General features: G+C 44.9%; 1 protein-coding gene across 1 annotated transcript in view; it reads right to left on the reverse strand.

Annotated features, from left to right (window-relative positions):
- LOC124802478 (polypeptide N-acetylgalactosaminyltransferase 2-like) overlaps positions 1–17,837 on the reverse strand; it is a 189,847-nt gene that overhangs the window by 85,492 nt on the left and 86,518 nt on the right. Inside the window, exon 2 of the mRNA XM_047263286.1 lies at positions 4,945–5,043. Within this exon, the coding sequence (XP_047119242.1) occupies positions 4,945–5,043 (99 nt within the window). The remainder of the gene's footprint in view (positions 1–4,944; positions 5,044–17,837) is intronic.

Below are 17,837 nucleotides of genomic sequence, written 5' to 3' on the forward strand. Positions count from 1 at the left end.
TGTGTCAGTTCTTGTATTCCCAAGATGCATATCTGCATGGTTCATTGGGAACACTTCGATTTTTGATTTTTTTGGCAAAGTCGATATAGGTTGTTCGGAAATTCCAGTTACAAGGTTCCAGAACATGTAGAAGGGAGTGAGCACACAATATTCTAAACAGAAACCCATGTACGGAAACGTCATCCAACGACCCTACGGAGCGTCAAGGTTATAAGCGCAAGTACCTCTAAATGCATGTATATACAGAGTGATTCCGTGATGATGTTACAGACAATCGTTTTACGAGTCGAAAGTTATAAGCGAAAACTGTTCTGATACCTCTGACAGTGGAATACATGTTCTAGCAATGTTGCTGCTACGCTTGTAGAGTAGGCAACTTTCAGAGGTGGAAGTATGGACAAAAACAAGGAAAAAATGTCTGGTAAACAATGGCTTTAAAATGCGTACCTGAGAAACTATGAGCACTCCTTCATTTTCACGACTGTAAAACACATTTCCTCTATTAATTAAGTGCTCATGACACTTAAGGTATATGTATTACAGTCCACGTTTACTAGAAATTTTTTCTTATTTTGGTACATACTAATACCTCTGAAAACTTCTACCCTAAATGTTAGCAACAAAAGTACCAGTACATTCCATTGTCATAGGTATCAGAACGGTTTTCGCTTAGAACTTTCGACTTGTTTGTTTCCGGTACAGGGACCCTTACCTCAAATTCACACATTTTCCCTTGCCGTCATCCAAGAAAGTTTTTAACGTCATCATGGAACCCCCTTGTATACAGGTTGGCCCACTTAAACGTTTCAGCGCAAATATTTCTTGAACTACAGTAGATACTGAGAAACAGCTCTGAGGAGTATGAATGTAAGGCAGGGGCTGATAAAATAAATACTATGAGACATTCTAAAACGTAAGAAAATATTAGTTTCAATACAAGCGTTTTTAAATGGGCACCCCGTATTATTTCTTAAGCACTCAACGACACGAAAAATCACAGAAAGAGTGGCGTTGATTGCATGCAGTACGTTAATTACATCCAGAGAAATTGCAAAAGCAAAGTTGAAGTTTGCAGTAAGCGAAACACGTCGCTGTCGCACATCTCGCACGCGTGAACCATACGTTGCTAAAAACAGCGATGTGTGTGACGTACGTGATCTTACTTTCACTGTTGTCACGAGAGTCTAATTGATATGTTGGGATCACGCCTGAATCTCGGGATGTGCAATAGCGGCGCGTTTCGTTTATTTCATGCGCCAACTTCGCTTCTGCAATTTCTCGGGATGTAATTGACGTATTGCGATACAACCAATGGCATTTTTTGTAGTTTTTCATGTTATTAATTGCGTAAGAAATAATACAGTGTCCATTTTAAAAAAATAAGTTTGGGTTGAAACTAATGTTTGCTTGCGGTTTTGAAAGTCTGATATTATTTATTTTTATGAGGGCTTGCCTTACACTCACACTCGTGAGAGCCGGGTATGATTTCCAGATATATATCGCTGATACGTTTAAGTGGGCCACTCTGCGTACTACACGTTTACAGGCCCCGGTGCCTTTAACTTTGACGATCTTTCTGGACATTATTTCCTATGTAAAACTTGTTATATTAAGTCCCCTATTACAACGTCTAGAAGTGCGTAACATGAATTGTTAAACACCCTGTATATGTGAACACACACAATAATTACAGAGACGTGTTTCCCGAAGTTGAATTTGCTGTGTTTTGTGTTCTCTCTCTATCCGGCATCGATGTGCAAATCTGATATTTCAATCTGGTGATTAACAATTGCGAAATGGAACAGTATTCTTTCTGGATAAGGGCAGTACGTGTGTAGCCTAGATGATTTTTGATGATCCGCACTGCGAAGTTCAGTATCAAAAGCCACAATAATGACAATATGAAGATCTTTCCCACACGCTGTTCCACTCCAATGTATTCGAATGATTTTACTGAAAGGCCACATTTTCACTTCGGAGACCGATGATAGAATAATGTAAGACGATACAGCAACTTGTAGATTTGGAAAATACGATTCTGTTATTACTGCGTACGTTGAACGCCAATGTTTAGCTTTCTGGGGACCACCAAAAATTTTCAGTTTGAGGGCGTTACTGCAGTGTATATGCAACGAAGCGCGAATCGGACGCGAGTATATTGGCATTTGAAGTCGATGTGTAGCCCACTGCGAATAAGAGTAGGTTTGTAACGGTTTCCTGGCACATTTGTAAAAAATAAATGTCAGTTTTAATTTCGCATTCCAATTGAATTGGACAGGAGCACGCCTATGGGTCGGTGGCCACGGAATGGTAAATACGGAGGGAGAAGAGTGGCCTTTACTTTGGCCTCGCCCGCGCCGCGGTACGCGGAAAGCTGGACGCCTGCGGGTTATGCAGCCAGGTAGGGCGCTGCGCCTGGTGGGCTGCCGTGTTTGCTCTCGCTCTGTGGCAGCGCACCCTGCTCGCTATACCGCAGATCGTCAATATTTGCGGCGGCGGGATGGCCACGGAGCGCACGCACGCACGCCTCCCCCTAGAGGACTGTCCACAATGTGCATCATGTCGGCCGCGCTCTGCAGGTACTGATTCTCAGACGCGGAAAGTTAAGCCAAAAGTCTGGCGCAGAGCAAAGACGATCCTGGTCAGCGCTCCGTATGTCACATTCTACCAACCAGACGACGGATACAAGCATTGTTACTGGTGATGCTGCTATAGCACCGCAATGTGCTGTGTTACGCGTGACCGTCAATTTCTTCAGTGTTCCACAACTGGTGTGCCGCCATAAAGTGAAGGATGTTACGCGTACATTTAGGTGTTATTGTAAGAAATTAAGGGAGTTCGATTTTAGACATACCGCTAATTTTTTTGAGTACTTTTGAAAACATTTCACGTGGAAAAACAGCGGTGTGGCTAAAAGTACTTTACAAAAGGATTACAAACAGTCTCGGCCGTAATAAAACATCTATTGCAATGGTTACCGGTTTCGGTCAGCGCGTAATCTTTCTCATACCTTTTATACCACGATGAAAGGCAGTGGCGGTGAAGGAGCGGATGTTATGACTCCACGAACGTCAACCGCTTAAAGTTCTACATATTTGTAGCTATATCTGCTTTGACTCCAATGCGCGGTCTCCCGTTTGCTACTTTTTTAAGGCAAAAAGACACAGCTAAACGATCCTGTTTACAGTAGATCAACCAGAGAGTCAGTCGTATAGAGACATACGTCACTTAGCAACATATTAGTTTAACAAGACGACGATAGTGCGTCAAAGGCCGTTTGTCCGCCATGCTGACTCTGGTGGGACGGCGCTTACGGAGCAATGGCATTCCAGAGGCCGAACACATGCCACTGGAGCGATGCATAGCTGCCCGTACGTCACTGTGGACAGGTATCCGGGGCACAGTTGCAGTCCGCTGTGGCAGGGCCAGCAATTATCCCCGCGGCTGCATATCGCAGCCGATTCCCTATTCAAGTCGAGCGATGCAGAGCAGGGTACGTATGCGCCTCTTCTGCGGTCACATTACCCATAGTCGCCCTTATTTACCATACCGTAGAGCTGAACAAAAAAAAATGGCTCTGAGCACTATGGGACATATCTTCTGAGGTCATCAGTCCCCTAGAACTTAGAACTACTTAAACCTTACTAACCTAAGGATATCACACACACCCATGCCCAGGGCAGGATTCGAACCTGCGACCGTAGCGGTCGCGCGCTTCCAGACTGTAGCGCGTAGAACCGCTCGGCCATCCCGGCCGGCTAGAGCTGAACAGTCAACATGTTTAGGTCACCGTCACAGTAGACGTGAACGTTGAAACGTCGCTTCCGTTTCGGAATGCCTCGTCCCATGAGTCTAAAGTTGGTCGCACATTAAAGCGATTCTCTGACTTCCTTGTTACTGTACAATAATACCTGAGCCGCTAAGGCGACAATTTTGTTTTCGTGGTGTGGTAATATCTTTGCGATCCCGACAATCGCGTTGTGTATTCGAATACGTAGCGTGACGCAGGAAAGAAGGGACTCGTTAAGAAAGATTTCAGCGAAGTATGTCGCAAATTTTCGTGAGATCCCTCCATGTCTTAGCATGTAAAATGCTATTATAATGCTGAGTATTCTGACTGTTTACAACCAACAAGTTGTGCTTCGCATTTATTGAGATTTTGTGTATGGTAATGGTATTACAGTTTTATAGTTTTGTCTTGAGTAGGTCTTGCACACGGGTGATCGCATTCGAGCAATTCTTTCCGTGTTGTGATGTTAGCTTCCTTAAATAATCCGTAAAAATAAAGGTGAAGTAACAAAAATCCTCAAAGCCAAGTTTTCCAGGACACAATTTAACTTTTCACTTGGTAGCATTCGTAGACTTTTACAATGGTTTTGTCTAAACTGTGGCCGCGTGTTTTCCATCCAAAATTCCCACAAAAATAAACACCGTCCGAACAGGCCTTCAAGGTCCAACGGTACCGACCGACCCCCGTGTCATCCTTAGGCCTTAGGCGTCGCCGGATGCGGTTACGGAGGTGCATATGGTCAGCATACTGCTCTTCCGGCGGTTGTGAGTTTTCGTGACATGTGTCGCAGCTGCTGAATCAAGTAGCTCCTCAACTGGCTTCACAATCGCTGAAAGCACCCCGCTTGCCAACAGCTCTCGGCAGACCCAGACGGTGACCCATCCAAGTGCTGGCCAATCGACAGCGCTAAGTTAGGTGACCAGAGGGTAATCGGTATTACCACTGTGGCAAGGCCGTTCAAAATCCTCACTGAACATTTTTTTTTGTCGTTCTATTTTCTTGGTGTCTATTTGGGATTCCCTGACATTATGTCTTGTTTTCGCATAATCGCCCTATTAATTTTTATTGTATTATCGTGACAGCTCCTGTATCACTGTGAGATGAGCCTAGAGTGAATTAAATGAGCAAATAAAGAAATAAACACGAGGACTCACCTGACGACGGTACGCAGCAGCGTGGAGCGAGCTTCGTTGTGGTAGGTAATTATGACGCTCGTGGGCGGCAGGTCTTCCCGCCACTTGCGCATCCGGCACCTGCAACACGAGCAGATGAGGCGGGCTGGTCACTAGCTGTCGGGAAGAAACTACTGGTTGAAAAAAAAACTGATCTGAAATTGAAATAGCTAAGCCAGCCTGCAAAAAATATTGAGTATATGAGTTTCAGCGTCATTATAAGTCGTTAGAACACAGGTTACATGGGCTCCTAAGCCATGTTACTCATTGGTGTGCGCCGATGAGAGCCATCAAGCACCTGGCGAACCACAAAAGGCAATGCACCCCGGTAAACCGCAGGGCAGTATTCTGCCAGGTGCTAAAGGTGTTTGTCTGTTTCTTTCTTTTCGCGGCGAACTGTACAGGAAGGTGCTTTCCAATCATTCGCCATGCCTGTAAGAATTTGAGGGCGGTTTGTAAATTCAGCAAGACAATGAACCACCCCGTCGCTATCAAAATGGTCCAAGGAACGGTCCACATACACGAGTGTCTTTCGGTTAACATCCAAACCACCTGAAATCAGTCGCAAAGGACGGTGGACTGCGTTTCTGGAACGCAGTCGAGCGAGACGTACGAGACTACTATCCAGCTTCTGGGTGACCGTTGTGAGGTCGTGAAGCAGGATGTTTCCTCAGCACTGTTTATGTCTCTTCATTGAATGCCACGACTCTTCGCCGTCGCCATCTGGGCGAAACGGAGTGCTAGAAATTAAGATGTAGGGTGCTCTAATTCTGCTGTTCCTTGAACCTATGTAGTGACATGGGAAATCTCTTCACGTAGCACACGGCCGCTGCACGGAACACTGTTTATTTGGTTTTTTTTCCTTTAACTTTAATCGTTTCTTTGAATTTCAGCCCACTGTAACCAACAGCGATGCTTTATTTCGTATAGCTGCTATTTTCACAATCAGTGAAGCACGCACCACGTAACAAGTGCTCACTGTAAAGCACCTGCTCTCTGTACATATTTGTAACGTGATCGCTTGAAGCCATCCAGCGTTTCATGTTTATGTTGCGTTCCGAATCCGGCTAGCATTATTTTCATTAATTAATTGTCCCCGATGCCTCTGGCTGCAAATTAGAGGACCTGTCAAGTTATAATTGCCCGTAACAAAACGCAAATGCATGAGCAGCTATTGAAATTATTCTGTAATGTGTAGACGCTAAAGTGACAGACTGGTTTTAAAAAAAAAAGTCAGAAAAATGGAAAATTCATTCGTGCACACAATCCAGTTACAAACTTTTCTTTCTTCCAATGGACAGCGTCAACCAAGAACAGCAATAGTACAAAAGCATTCTTCAAAAGAAAATGTATGCCAACAGATCCCGATTTGCACTCCACGTCGTCATCAATTTGAGCCGCATGGTTCGTATGCGGTATAGGGGCAGTACGAAAGTGCTACCGACATAAATACTTACCATACACTACACACGTAATCGAACGCTTGTACTCTTGTAATGTCAACTGGCTCCGATAGAGCGGCGTATTCAAGTTTTTAGTCATAACCAACAAGACAGTTTCGAAGTTGTATCTTCATATTCAGTTGACCTTTACACCATATACTGTATCTATTCTACTAATTTAAAATATAATAATGTGACAAAACCTCTCAAGCAGCTGCGTAGAAAAAAAACGCTTTTAATCAGCCACACAGTAATAATACTCATACTTTGATATTATCACTAATACATCTCTGACATGTACGAGTGGCAGCCGCATCCCTGCAGTGTTGGAGATGGAAGGTGGTTCCCGACATACATGAAAAAACTGGCCAGGTGCGATCAGGACTCGCACACTGAGTGTTCTGCACAAACTTAATTACGTACTTAGACAGTTCATCCATTCCAGGAATCGAGAATATTGACAACCGTTGCGTGTTATCGACACTGATACCGGCAACATATCGGTGCTAGGGATTACAAGACTTTCGAGAATACCTTAATTTCTCGTTTGGAGTCGTATAACAAACGACGAAAGAAATATATTTTTCGTGTGAAAAGTTTACGAGTTTTTCCTTTGCTTTTACTGCGAAACCTTGCTTCGTGTCAGATTTCATGATTCTAGGTCAACGGGAAGTACCCCATAAATTTTGATGAGTGACTTTTGGAGTATCATACGATGCGACATAATTGGCCGTACGTTTTGACTGAACTGACTCTGAAGTTTATAATTTTCACACCGCCAACGGACTACAGACCTTAACATGTGACAAAAATTTCAACTTTATACTCCTATTCATTCCTCAGAAAAATGGTACTTAATTGTCAGACAGACAGATGGACCCTATAAGGGTCACTTTGTTCTTACATATTGAGCAACGGAGTCCTGAAAATGTCAGATGTTTCGATTTCTCAAATGTTAGGTACCGGCTTTGAATTTCAACCTCTTGCTGGAAACTCTCATTGTCAATACATCGGAAATGCACTTCGCAGACATCGTTAGTACAGGCACGTGTGAGCAGAAAATGGTCCGTCGTTGGTTATATTTTCAGTGCTTTCGACAAAACATCCTGATTGACCTTACTCGACGTTACGTCCATCTATCTCTATTCCCTGAAAGCCTCTACCTCACCACGTATTTGCTGCACCAAACTTCCACGATAAACTGTTCTTCAAAGCCCCACTTTCGCAACGATTGCCGGCGGCGATGGTCTCGTGGTTCTAGGCGCACAGTCCGGAACCGTGCGACTGCTACGGTCGCAGGTTCGAATCCTGCCTCGGGCATGGATGTGTGTGATGTTCTTAGGTTAGTTAGGTTTAAGTAGTTCTAAGTTCTAGGGGACTGATGACCACAGCAGTTGAGTCCCATAGTGCTCAGAGCCATTTGAACCATTTTTTTTTTTCGCATCGATTGCAGTTTCCGCAATAATGTACTCCCTGAAGTAATTTACGCAGCGCTATTTGTCTTATCGTCTATCACTCCGAGCGGTAAAAGTTACCTACCCATTGCTTTCTTTCTGTATTCTGATCATCGGCTTATTGAATATGTAAAGTGTCCATTAGGTCGATAACTTAACTCTCTGATATAATGGCTCTTGCATTTACAATTTCTTCTTTTACATATAACGCATTTCGTACTCATTACCTTCACACTGCTACGTGATTTAAACAGAAAGTTTCAGCGATTTCATCCCGAGTTAATGCCCGCTTGTACGATTCGCCTTGATTTTCGCCCCTATCCTTCAAAGGCTTCCCAGCTTTTGCGAGATATTTCACATGGCTTTTATGGCTCCTCTACCCCGTACAGTCTTCTGTCTGCAGTAACATTACTGCTTAAACTCTTCTCTTATATATTCTCTTTCGCCTTCGATTTTTGTCGTCACTTGTTTCTCACTTATTTTCTCGTTTATTCCTTAGCAGAACTGTGCACTAAGCATTCCACCCACTCCATTCAATAGATATATCTACCACTTTTCGATCGGAACGGTAAGAGCTGCTAAGAGCTTATGAGATTTTTCTCTTTTTCATAGAGCGTTCATTAACGAATTTGTCAACAAGTGCAGTACATATGTTTGGCGGCTAGTTTCGAACCAACTGGTTGATTTTCCGACCTGTTCTATTGAGGCAATGAAACAAAAAACAGTACATGGTTGACAGTGAACAGTGTACACAAAAATGGAATAATAATAAACAGTGCAAATGTAACAGAAATAAACAATGGGCTGGCTCCTCTGGTCCTGCTGAACCTGTCATTGACTGGAAATGGTTATGTTCGCCTGCTTGGAGACCAATGGCAGCCATTCATGGACTTCATGTACAGGGTTATTACAAATGATTGAAGCGATTTCACAGCTCTACAATAACTTTATTGTTTGAGATATTTTCACAATGCCTTGCACACACATACAAAAACTCAAAAAGTTTTTTTAGGCATTCACAAATGTTCGATATGTGCCCCTTTAGTGATTCGGCAGACATCAAGCCGATAATCAAGTTCCTCCCACACTCGGCGCAGCATGTCCCCATCAATGAGTTCGAAAGCATCGTTGAGGCGAACTCGCAGTTCTGGCACGTTTCTTGGTAGAGGAGGTTTAAACACTGAATCTTTCACATAACCCGACAGAAAGGAATCGCATGGGGTTAAGTCAGGAGAGCGTGGAGGCCATGACATGAATTGCTGATCATGATCTCCACCACGACCGATCCATCGGTTTTCCAATCTCCTGTTTAAGAAATGCCGAACATCATGATGGAAGTGCGGTGGAACACCATCCTGTTGAAAAATGAAGTCGGCGCTGTCGGTCTCCAGTTCTGGCATGCGCCAATTTTCCAGCATGTCCAGATACATGTGTCCTGTAACGTTTTTTTCGTAGAAGAAAAAGGGGCCGTAAACTTTAAACCGTGAGATTGCACAAAAGACGTTAACTTTTGGTGAATTGCGAATTTGCTGCACGAATGCGTGAGGATTCTCTACCGCCCAGATTCGCACATAGTGTCTGTTCACTTCACCATTAAGAAAAAATGTTGCTTCATCACTGAAAACAAGTTTCGCACTGAACGCATCCTCTTCCATGAGCTGTTGCAACCGCGCCGAAAATTCAAAGCGTTTGACTTTGTCATCGGGTGTCAGGGCTTGTAGCAATTGTAAACGGTAAGGCTTCTGCTTTAGCCTTTTCCGTAAGATTTTCCAAACCGTCGGCTGTGGTACGTTTAGCTCCATGCTTGCTTTATTCGTCGACTTCCGCGGGCTACGCGTGAAACTTGCCCGCACGCGTTCAACCGTTTCTTCGGTCACTGCAGGCCGGCCCGTTGATTTCCCCTTACAGAGGCATCCAGAAGCTTTAAACTGCGCATACCATCGCCGAATTGAGTTAGCAGTTTGTGAATCTTTGTTGAACTTCGTCCTGAAGTGTCGTTGCACTGTTATGACTGACTGATGTGAGTGCATTTCAAGCATGACATGCGCTTTCTCGGCTCCTGTCGATCTCGAGCGCTCTGGTGGCAGAAACCTGAAGTGCGGCTTCAGCCGAACAAAACTTCATGAGTTTTTCTACGTATCTGTAGTGTGTCGTGACCATATGTCAATGAATGGAGCTACAGCGAATTTATGAAATCGCTTCAATCATTTGTAATAGCCCTGTACCTAAGCAACATGCACCATGTTACCGGCCCACAATTGTTCGTGACTGGTTTGAAGAGCGTTCTGTGCAGTTCGGGCGAATGATTTGGCCATCCAGATCGCCCGTCATGAATCGAAATGGCCACTTATGGGCATAATCGAGAAGTCAGTTCGTGGGTAAAATCCTGCATCGGCAACACTTCCGGAATTATGGACGGCTACTGTCGCAACATGGCTCGGTATTTTTAACGACTTGTTGTATCCGTGCCACGTAGAATTGCTGCACTACGCCGGGAAAAACAAGGTCCGACACGATATTAGGAGATATCCCATGACTTTCGTCACCTGAGTCTACAACATTTCTGATTTTCACTATGGCTTGCATTTCATGACCAATCAGACCTTAATAAACGAATAGCTCTCGTATATCTCAGTTACGAAGTCCACATTGGACTCTTCCCACCGATATGACTGCAACACTTCTGTTCCTGTTCACCTACGACCCTGGATTAGCTTGGATTAATCCATATTTAAAATGACTGCTTGATTAGCACCTGCAGTTAGTCTCGAGTGAGCTAAGAAGCCACGCGGTATGGCAGCGCCTCCGTTGGGTGCCATTTGGTAGCAGAAGTTGCGGGCAGATGAGATGTAACACCACAAGTTGACATAGCTGTCTATCTTACTCGTCGAACAAGGACATTATCAAGGGTAGAGGCGTTGATACATGGTATTAGGGGCCAGGGGAGAGGGGGTAGACATTTTTCTAGTGTGTTTACATGCCCTCCTAACATTCCGCAAGCATCCAAAAGAGAGGGCAGGAAAATGTTAATAAGATATGAAGAGACAGTGCACAGGCACTATCGCGTCGGAGAGCGACGTGCTCATATACACACGGCGGTTGTATCGCGTACGCAAGTTATAAAAGAGCAGTGCATTGGCAGAGTTATCATTTGAACTCAGGTAATTCACGCGAAAAGGTTTACATTGTGATTATGGCCGTACGACGGGAATTAACCGACTTTGAACGCAGAATGGTAGTTTGAGCTACACGCAGCGAACATTCTATTTCGGAACGGAATTCGATATTCCGAGATCCACGGTGTCAAGTGTGCGCCGAGAATAGCAAAACTGAGACATTACCTGACGCCACGGGCAACGAAGTGGCCGACGGCCTTCACTTAACGACCGAGAGCAGCATATTTTGCGTGGAGTTGTCGGTGCTAATAGACAAGCAACAATGCGTGACATAACCGCAGAAATCAATGTGGGACGTACAACGAACGTATCCGTCGAAATTTGGCATTAATGGGCTATGGCAGCAGACGATTGACGCGAGTGCTTTTGCTGAAGCAACACACCCTTTTGCAGCGCTTGTCCTGGGCTCGTCACCATATCGGTTGGACCCTAGACGACTGTAAAACCGTGGTCCTGAACTTAGTTGTTAAAAGCTGATGCAGACCCCAAGAAGCCATGGACCCAAGTTGTCAAGAAGGCGCTGTGTAAACTGGTGATGGCTCCACAACAGTGTGGGCTATGTTTAAGTGGAACGGAACGAGTGCTCTGGTCCCACTGAACCGATCATTGACTGTAATTGGTTATGTTGTGCTACTTTGAGACAATCTGAAGCCATTCGTGGACTTCATGTTCCTATACAACGATGGAATTGTTATGGATGACGATGTGCCATGTCACCGGGCCACAAGTGTTCGCGGTTGGATTGAAGAACATTCTGGACGACTCGAGCGAATGATTTGCTAACCCAGATCACCCGACACGAATCCCATCGATCATTTATCGGACATAATCACAGTAATCAGGTCGTGCACAAATTTTTGCACCGGCAACACTTTCGCAATTACGGACGGATACAGAGGCCGCATGGCTCAACATTTCTTCATTGGACTTCCAACGACTTGCTGTGATCATGCCACGTCGAGCTGCTGCACTGCGCCGGGCAAAATGGTCTCCGACACAGCATTAGGAGCTATCCCACGACTTTTGTTATCTTTGTGCGTTATGGACCGTTTTCACGCCGTGGGACGCGTGCAGAATAGAGATTAGTGACTGCGAAATCAATCCCAAAGCCATTCGCGTTGCCATAGATCCGTTTTGTTCTCGGAGCCCCCCCCCCCCCCTTCACCAAGCATTCATTGCGGCGCCTGCAGTTCTGAGTTGTGGCATCCAGAGGCAGTGCGCCTGGCCGACCACTGCTTGCGGCTTTCCGTCGACCTAATCGGTCTGATTTTCAGAGTCGAGGGCGCCGGTCGGACGCCGCAGATGGACCCGCCTGTGGCCTGCCAGCTCTAACGTAATGGAATGCCTAATGAGCTTCGCGAGAGCCAGGCGCGTGCAATTACTCTGCTCTAAAGGTTGGCAGGCTGGCCGCACTGGAGGACGCGATTGCGTATTTGCGGCGCTGGCCTCTGCTGTGTCGACGCTACCGGCCTGGAATTGGACGCCACGGCATTGCACTGCACGTCCATTAGTGTGTAGAAAGGGCTCATCATCGAGTGCTAAATGACTTTCAAGTAAATTGCGCGGCCTCATTTGACTTAAAATTTTAATCTGACACTCCTATTTTTTGAGGAATATTTACTATCGTCCGCCCCTTGACTTTCTGTCCTCTGAGTTTGACGGGAACCAGGGTATCTGGAAAAAGTCATATTGCAGAAATGTCAGCAACTGATGACGAAATAAGGCCTTATTAATTACTAATTTACATCGACCCATCCTCCTCATCATCATCACCACCACCACCATCAACATCCATCAATTATTTACTCCAGTCGTTCATGACAACGTTCTTACTTATGGTGTCAAATAAAATAAACACAGCGCGTCATTGAAACTGCTGTCAATACCACAATATCTCTGTGTCAGAAACTCAGTAGACCGGGTGTCCCTGCAAACAGTTAGCAACCACGTTTTCTTTACTATGTCCGCAGATATTTGTAATTTTGTTTCTGCAATGTGTAACTTGAGGCACCCCACAAAATACTGCTTCTCGCATTTTTCAGGCGTTTCCCAGTGTTCACGAAAATCGTCGAATTGTTTACAGTTAATAAATGATTATGAAGCAGAATTTTACGTGGCTATTCGACAGAGTAGTCCCAAACAGTCTATTCTGATATTCGTTCTATCGCTGTGTATTAACAGGTACAGTACTGCAGCAGCGGCTGCACCGCCCTGGCCCGAGATGCCGACTACCGCCATGCTGCAGCGCTGCTCAGTCGCTCCTGCAGTACTGGTTATTCTTCGTGTTTTATTGTCCATGTTAATACATATCGATGAAACAAAACATCAAAATAGACTAATCTGGTACCGCTCTATCGAATGGTCGTGTAAAATTCCCCTTTAATAATAATTTTGTATGTATATGGAAACAGACCGACGCTTTCCGTCGACACTGCGCATCGAATGAAGGAGCTGATGAGCCGTCTTTGTTTGAGCCGACTCCAGCTATACAATGCAAAAATGAAATAGTAAGTATCTGCCGAAACTCCAGGCAAAATGCGCCTGATGGCCGTTAGGAGCGACATCCTGTACAATGTGCCATTGTTGGCCGATATGGGGAAGACGCATGTTTACATACCTTTGACCGTTTTCCATCGGTAACTAAGAATATTCTATCGTGTTTATGAAGTGATATGGTACAAAGCCATAAAACGAGGGAGGCGTCTGAGCTCAACGTAGCTATCGGAAAGAGAAGGGAAGTTGTTTTCAACAATACATGTGCGTTCTCACTCCTTGAAACATTGCGACTAAAATTCGAGGGAAAGGATGTCAATGACAAGATTCTCTGAAGAGACAACCTCTGTGTAAGTAAGGGAGAGCAACATGTCTTGTTGAACGGAATGAACTATCTACTGATCAGAGAATATGGATTGACAGTAAAACAAAGAGAGATGAAACGATTGAGATATAACAGAAGTGGAATTACCAACAGACGTAATATGAAAACTGGGGACTGGATGGTAGACAAAATGATGTAGTAGTGTTACTCGGGAAGTGAAATAAGCAAATCAGTATCGGCAAAGAGACCATGCCTTGTCAAAGAAATACTAGTAGCAATCAGAGGTCTTAATTTGAGAAAGTAATTTCTAAGAATGTTTAAGGGACGGTCTGAGAACGAAACCAATTCAAAAAGGTAATGAAACTGTTTATTATTTCAAAAGTAATCGCCATAACAATACATACATCCCACTGTGGCACAAGACGGTCAGTGCTAAGGTATGTTGGCAGACGTCATGATTCTGTTGTGGGATAATGCCTGCCCAAATCTTGCTAACGTTGCTTCGACTATACTGTACAAGTTTCGCTGGGAAGCACATACGCATCCTCCATACAATCCCGATCTCCTCCCATGCGATTTCCATGTTTATGGAAACAGAAGAAAGACATTCGTGGCCGTCCACTTGCTTTGCACGAGGAGGTGCACGATTGGGTTCCGCGAGGTGCTTCTGTAGGTAACAACAAACATTTTTCCATGATCCTCTTGTGTCACAGTGGGGTAATTTTATTAACAGTTACGACCACTACTTTTGAAATGATAAACGGTTTACTTACTTTTTTCCATCTGTCTCATTTTCATTACACTGCCCCTTATACACTACTGGCCATTAAAATTGCTACACCAAGAAGAAATGCGGATGATAAACCGGCATTCATTGGACAAATATATTACACTAAAACTGACATGTCATTACATTTTCACACAATTTGGGTGCATAGATCCTGAGAAACCAGTACCCAGAACAACCACCTCTGGCCGTAATAACGGCCTTGTTACGCCTGGGCATTGAGTCAAACAGAGCTTGGATGGCTTGTACAGGTACAGCTGTCCATGCAGCTTCAACACGATACCACAGTTCATAAAGAGTAGTGACTGGCGTATTGTGACGAGCCAGTTGCTCGACCACCATTGACCTGACGTTTTCAATCGGTGAGAGATCTGGAGAATGCGCTGGCCAGGGCAGCATTAGAACATTTCCTGTATCCAGAAAGGCCCGTTCAGGACCTGCAACATGCGGTCGTGCATTAGCCTGCTGAAATGTAAGGTTTCGCAGGGATCGAATGAAGGGTAGAGCCACGGGTCGTAACACATCTGAAATGTAACGTCCACTGTTCGAAGTGCCATCAATGCGAACAAGAGGTGACCGAGACGTGAAACCAATGGCACCCCATACCATAACGCCGGGTGATAACGCCAGTATGGCGGTGACGAATACACCCTTCCAATGTGTGTTCACCACGATGTCGCCAAACACGGATGCGACCATCATGATGCTGTAAACAGAACCTGGAATCATCCGAAAAAATAACGTTTTGCCATTCATGCACCCAGGTTCGTCGTTGATTACACCATCGCAGGCGCTCCTGTCTGTGATGCAGCGTCAAGTGTAACCGGAGCGATGGTCTCCGAGCTGATAGTCCATGCTGCTGCAAACGTTGTCGAACTGTTCGTGCAGATGGTTGTTGTCTTGCAAACGTCCCCATCTGTTGACTCAGGGATCGAGACGTGGCTGCACGATCCGTTACAGCGATGCGGATAAGATGCCTAGCCATGCGGATAAGATGTCTATCATCTCGACTGCTAGTGATACGAGGCCGTTGGGATCCAGCACGGCGTTCCGTATTACCCTCCTGAACCCACCGATTCCATATTCTGCTAACAGTCATTGGATCTCGACCAACGCGAGCAGCAATGTCGCGATACGATAAATCGGAATCGTGATAGGCTACAATCCGATCTTTATCAAAGTCGGAAACGTGATGGTACGCATTTCTCCTCCTCACACGAGGCATCACAACAACGTTTCACCAGGCAACGCCGGTCAACTACTGTTTGTGTTTGAGAAATCGGTTGGAAACTTTTCGCATGTCGGCACGTTGTAGGTGTCGCTACCAGCGTCAACCTTGTGTGAATGCTCTGAAAAGCTAATCATTTGCATATCACAGCACCTTCTTCCTGTCGGTTAAATTTCGCGTCTGTAGGACGTTATCTTCGTGATGTAGCAATTTTAATGGCCAGTAGTGTATTTTCATACAATGACCAGTAAGTTGCTCGGAGCAGCAGCGGTCGTTTAACATGTAGACACGACAAACTTTTAAACGTAAAACAGGATTAATTACACAATTAGTCTTGATCACACTATAAAATGAGAACGGAGTTAACCTTTTTCTACAGTTTTAAATATGGCTGTCTCTCAGCAGCCGCATAAAAGTTTCAGCATAGGAATCACACAGCCAAGGGGTTGCAAGTAACTGTGTGGTGCATTGGCCTAGGTTTCGAATGTCTTCATCACAATGAAATTTTAAGAAACCGTTAAGTTGCGTTGCTAGAAAGCAATTGTCAACCATTCGAGCAGATATGCTCAAGTGAAAAATTAAAATTAACCACGTGCCAGTCTTTGGCACGTATGCCTTGCAACGAACAACTTTACGCTTTCTTAAAATTTCATTTTGATGAAGACATCCTTAGAGATGTCGAAACCTAGATCAATGTACCAAACAGTTATTTGCAACCGGTTGTCTGTGTGGTTTCTGTGCAGTAACCTTTTATTTTTATTTTACTATCGTAACTCGAGGCTTCAGTTTAAATGAGTTTCAAAGCTCAGTTACCGTGTCATCATTCCAAAATAGGATGATCTCGTAAGTAAGAAATTAGCAACCAGAACTCGTATCTAGATCACCCATACGTCTGCTAACTGAATAATGAATTTAAAACTGCCCGGGGAGTGAATTAGCACCAGAGATACATCATCGCTCTCGCCACGAGTCGCGATTTTAATTAACAGATATAATTTCGCGATGAAAATAATTTCGTAATAAAATTTCAATAAATAAAATCAACAGCAGTGAAACAGATACAACAACGAGGGAAAAGAACTTATGACCAAAATAAGAAGACGTACAGTCTCTTGACCGAACTGTACGCAACCATCCTTCAGTTTCTTGCGGACTGTAAATTTTTCGTCACCAGGATTCGAGGCGGCTGCAGCCAAGAATTACGCCTGAAGTTCGTTAGTGAGCGAGAGAGATCATATCACGAAATTAAGAGAAGTAAACAGAATTTGACAGACTGTATGAGCATAGGTTTTACAAAAACACAAGTCTGTCTCTCTCTCTCTCTCTCTCTCTCTCTCTCTCTCTCTCTCTCTCTCTCGTTCAGTGGTATGACTCTCGTGTAATCCAACCTTCATAAATTCGGCTTCGCCATTGTAAAAAATCTCAAAAATCCGTCACGGTACTCGCTTTTAATGGACGTCGGCCCCGCTAATTCCGTTTGTCCTTTTTGCGTTTAAAATTACATTAGCTTTTGCGAGAGTGAACGTCGAACGGCGGCATATAACTGCGGCTGCGTGGCGCCCGTTCGTTCCGGTACGGTGCGGCACCATTAGCCGGCGGCCTTCCCTCCTGAGGAGTCTGCAACCAGCCAGCCAGCGTGGCGCCGCCAACTATGCGCACGTCCGCCTCGGGCATCCAAATTAAGCGGCCGCCTGCTGGCTGCGAGAAATATCGGCGGTTCTCGCCCTGGGCTTTAATTAGAGCAGCCCGCCCCGCGCACGTGTATGCTTTTAATATTCCCGAATTATAATGCGCGCTGCAGAAACTGCGTAAAGTACCCTTTGAAGTCCATACTGGGGCCAGCACGCGTGCGCGCGAACATACGCACCCCGCAGTTTCCCTCTCCTATGTTCCTTCACAGAGTGTTCAGCGATAAAACCGAGTTGCGCGCCTGCTAAATGTAGGTGAGAATTCCTAGACGACATCGAATG

Source organism: Schistocerca piceifrons, chromosome 6 (genome assembly GCF_021461385.2).
Source record: "Schistocerca piceifrons isolate TAMUIC-IGC-003096 chromosome 6, iqSchPice1.1, whole genome shotgun sequence".
NCBI lineage: Eukaryota > Metazoa > Arthropoda > Insecta > Orthoptera > Acrididae > Schistocerca > Schistocerca piceifrons.